This window comes from Monoraphidium neglectum (genome assembly GCF_000611645.1).
Source record: "Monoraphidium neglectum strain SAG 48.87 unplaced genomic scaffold scaffold04085, whole genome shotgun sequence".
Lineage (NCBI taxonomy): Eukaryota > Viridiplantae > Chlorophyta > Chlorophyceae > Sphaeropleales > Selenastraceae > Monoraphidium > Monoraphidium neglectum.
In genome coordinates this window covers 1-4290 of record NW_014009544.1, presented here as the reverse complement: position 1 = coordinate 4290, position 4290 = coordinate 1, and the positions used below count along the sequence as shown (strand labels likewise).

The 4290-nt window shown below is 69.9% G+C and overlaps 1 protein-coding gene across 1 annotated transcript in view; it reads left to right on the top strand.

Annotated features, from left to right (window-relative positions):
- The window catches only part of MNEG_13843 (hypothetical protein), a gene marked incomplete at both ends in the record, with an annotated part of 2226 nt that extends 847 nt beyond the window's left edge, over positions 1-1379 (top strand). Inside the window, one exon of the mRNA XM_014037685.1 lies at positions 305-1379. Coding sequence (XP_013893139.1) covers positions 305-1379 — 1075 coding nt within the window. The remainder of the gene's footprint in view (positions 1-304) is intronic.
- Between the last annotated feature and the right edge of the window lie 2911 nt (positions 1380-4290).

Here is a 4290-nt window from a genome sequence, read left to right as displayed (position 1 = left end):
CCCCGCCGCCGCTGGCCCCGCCGCCGGCGTTCGGCGTGGGCGAGGCGGGCCGGGCGGACGGGAGCGTGGGCGCGGGCGCGGCGGGGCGGGACTGGCAAGCGCAAGAGAGGTGGGCAGGTTTGATCAACGTGGAAAAACAGAATTTCAGTACGGGTTGTCCATGCAAACGTGTAAACGTGCCTCAACCGCCCATCCTGTGTGATTGCTGCTTTTCCGTCCACCTCTTCTCATAATTGCCGCTCCCGCCCGCCCTGTCGCTGCCCTCAAGCCACTCAACCCCTGCACCTCGAACCCCTCTCCAAAGGCCTCACCACCAAGCTTCGCACTCCTGGGACGAGGGCGCCCATCACCACCACCACCACCAGCAGCAGCAGCAGCAGCAGCAGCAGGCGCCCCCGCAGTACCAGCAGCACCACGCGCAGGCGCACGAGCAGCAGCAGCAGCAGTTGAGCACCCACGCGCCCGCGCACGAGCAGCGCCGCTCGGACGGCGGCGCGGCGCTGTCGGGCTTTGCCCATCTTGCGCAGGGCGGCGGCAGCCCCTCAGACCCCACCTCCTGGCAGCAGCAGCACGGCGGCGGCGGCGGCGCGCCTTACATGCAGCGCACGCATTCGGCCCCCGGGCCCCAAGGGGTGGGCGCCGGTGCGGCCGCCGGCCCCGACGACCGCGTGCCGCCGCAGCGGGCGGTCGAGCCGCGTCCAGGCGGGGTGCGTGGCGGCCCGGGCGTCGCGCTTCCTTCTCCGCAGCACCCGCCCCCGCCAGGCGCACTGTTTGGTGGCGGCGGCGGCGGCGGCCGCACCTACAGCGATCAGGACGTGCGGAGCGGCGGCGGCTCGCACGCGCTGCGGCCGGGCCCCTCGTCGGCGCCGCAGCAGAGGCAGCAGCCCCGGCAGGGCGCCGCGGCGGGCGGGGGCTGGCAGCCGGCGCCGCCACAGGGCCCGCAGGACCAGGGCCAGCAGCAGGCGGTGCATCACCATCAGCAGCAGCAGCAATCGTTGTTCCACCACCAGCAGCAGCAGCAGCAGCAGCAGCAGCAGCAACACAGCCAGGCCGCAGGGGCCGAGCAGCGGTACAATCTGGAGCCTCCGCCACCTCAGCAGCAGCAGCAGCAGCAGCAGCGGGCGTCCCCCGACAGCCGCCGCCACGACCAGGCGCCCAGCCGCCCCATCCTCGTCCCGCAGGGCGACAAGGCCCGCGCCGCCGCCGCCGCCGCCGCCCCCGCCGCGGGCGGCGACGACGCCCGCGGCGGCGGCGGCGGCGGGTGCGGCGAGGAGGAGGGGCAGCCGGGGAGCGCGTCGTTCCTGGGGTTGGACCGGGCGCCCAGCGGGAGCCTGCAGGGCAGCCTGCTGCCCCTCCTGAAGGAGATCTGGCAGAGATGAGATGAGATCGAGCTGAAGGTTACGGGCGTGCGCCGAACGCCCGGGCATGGCAGGCGGGCGATCCTGCCGGCGCTCACATGGCAGGAGAGAGAGAGAGAGACAAAGAGCGCGCGAGGGGGCATCGCTGCGGCGGATGGCGGCGCACGGCCGGACGGCAGGCGCAGCGCTGCCTTTGCCAGGCCTGCGCCGGCGCTGTCGCGCCGCCTGTCTGAGTCCCCAGCAGTGACCTGTTGCGAACGCCTGCTGGGCAGGCGGGTGGTGTGCGCTGGGCTCCCTCTGCGCCCCCACCCCCCCTCTTGACATCCCCTTCCCCCTTGCCGCTGCCCCAACTCAGCCCCATGCCCGCATCCGGCGCGGGCCCGGCCCCTCCTCTACCCTCAACTCCCGGCCGGCCGCAGGCTGCCGCGGCACGCGGTTCGGCGTTGTCGCCGCGCCCCGCCCAACGTCTCTTGCTTTGTGATCGCTGTCTTAAACCCTGATGGGGCCGCCACCATCCCGGTCCAGTCCTCAAGCCCTGTTCCCCTGCCCCCTCCACCTTGCGTTGACCTAGGGCTGACCCTCCACAGGGCCCCACCTACCCCCCATGCATGTGCACGCACACGAACTCACTCCGCCACACAAACAGCCACACACGCACCACGTTGCCCCCATCCCGCGGCCGGCCGCCACTTTGGTTACTGTTGGCTCAGAAGAAGACGGGGAATATGAGATGATAAGCCTGGGCTCGTCGTGCAGCCGCCATCCCAGTGCACCCACTCGCACGCGGACCCGCCCCCCACCGCGGCCGAGGCCTGCGGCAGGCGCGGGCGCCGCCTCGTTTCATCGCTGTGTTTTCCTTGCCCCCCCGTCGGACCCTCTCTGTTTTGTCTTGGGTTGCTCCCATACAAGGAAACTCCCCAGGGCTTGGACCGCCGCCCCCCGCTGCCGCCGCTTGTTTGTCGCAAACGGCCGCAGCCCCTTGGTGCAGCGACCCCCACCGCGGCGAATCTCTGTATTTTCTCTCGACCCCGTCCTGGACTGAGTGCGACGATTGTTTGCGGGGCTTGGGACGCACCCCAAAGCACAGGTCAGGCTGCAAGGGACGCAGCGGCGGCGGCGTCTTCGTTGCCGAGCGTCCCACATTCACTTCTCTTGATGTCGGCAGCCCTGCGACCCCCTTTCCTCTCCGTCCCCACTACGGCCTTGTACAGGCTCATGCCCTGGCCTGCTTCGCCCGAACACAGGCCCCAGCCCCGGAACAAGTCACACCAACCAGACTCCACGACACAGCAGCCCGCCGGGCCCTGCCGCCTGGCTGGTCCACCTCGCGGAGCGCCGCCGCACGGCCAGGCGCCCTGCCCGCCCGCGCGGCACGCGGCCGCCGCGGCGGGCAGGCAGGGGGTTGCACTCGTGGCGCGGGCCGGCCCCGTGCATTCCCAGACCTTTCTGCCCCCACCACCCGTCGCCCTTGGAGGGGAGCCGGCGCGGCGCGCCTCGCTCGGCCCCGCTGGGCCCTGGGCCCTGCTGCCATGCGGCGCGGCGTGGCTGTGGGCTGTTGTGATCTATTGCCCTCTTCTGCCGCCAGTCTCGCCCCGTCCGTTTCCATATTTAACCCCCTCCCGTTTGCATACTGAAGCCCCTGCGGGGCTGATGCGCGCCGCGGCTCCAAAGGTGCGCCCGGCAGGCAGGTGGGCAGGCGGGTCTGCAGGCAGGCACAAGCAGGGTTTGAGCAGCGCGGGGGCTGCCGGCCCTCAGGCAGCCAGCAGGAGTGCCACTGGCCTCGGCCGCATCAATCTGGCCCATATGAAGCCCCTTTCGCACCTATACCAGCAATCCGCTCATGGATGTGGTTTGGCCGTTTATTTGCAGGCGGACAGGCCCGCTTTTTGGCTGCGGCGCACGGCTGCCACCGGCGGCCGCAGACCCTCTCTAGCAGTGTAAGCGCGCCTTGAAATCCGGCTGCCCCAGGGACTACGCGGGCGCGGCGTCAGCTGCAGCGCCATGTGCAAACGTGGGAGCGGCGGGGCCGCGCGTGCCATCAGGGGGGACCCGCTGTCAGGGCCGGGGCGGGCGGCAGCAGGGTACAGTATGCTGGGCCGCTGCTGCCACACGCGGGGCATCAACCATGTCCAGGAATGCCATCAGATACAAAGTTTGGGACGACTTTGAATTCAAACAAGTTGCTGTTAGGTTTGTTTGCAGGTGTCAAGTTCGCCACCAGCCAGTGTTCACCGCGCCCGCCGCAAGGCGCGCTCGGGGCTGCGGGGGCAGCAGCGGGGCAGATCCACGAGGGCCCAGCCGGGGCTGTTCGGCTGCTGCCAGCTGGCATGCTCGCGCGGCAGCGGGTGCCGCCTGCTTGGGTTGCCTTACCCTGTGTGCACACACACGCGCACTCACACGCGCACACACACAAACACACGCACGCACACGCGCGTGCGCGCGAACACACACACACACACACACACACACACACACACACACATGCGAAACCCCCCACCCACCCACACACACACACACGCACACACACACACACACACACACACACAAACACACACATGGAAGCACACGCATGCGCACGCGTGCGTTGACCCATCTGCACTGCCCTCATTGGCAGCTACCATGCCATGCAGCCTGCTGGGACGTCACCTTTATTGCGACAAAACCAGACGTTTATTCTTGTCTGCTTGTCAGGAAGCAGCATCCTCCTGCAAAACACAATATTATCGGAAAAAGAGATACGATGCATGCCCCCACCAGCAAGTCAACCCAACGACAAGCCTCCCCCACCGCCCACCCGTTACTCGGGCGGCAGCGCTGGCCAGGCGCCCTCCCCCGCCGCAGCCGCGGCCGCCGCCGCTGCTGCCGCCGCCGCCGCGACCGCCGCGGCCGCCAGGTCCCGCTCCGCCCCCTCCCTTGCCGCAGCGGCCCGCCC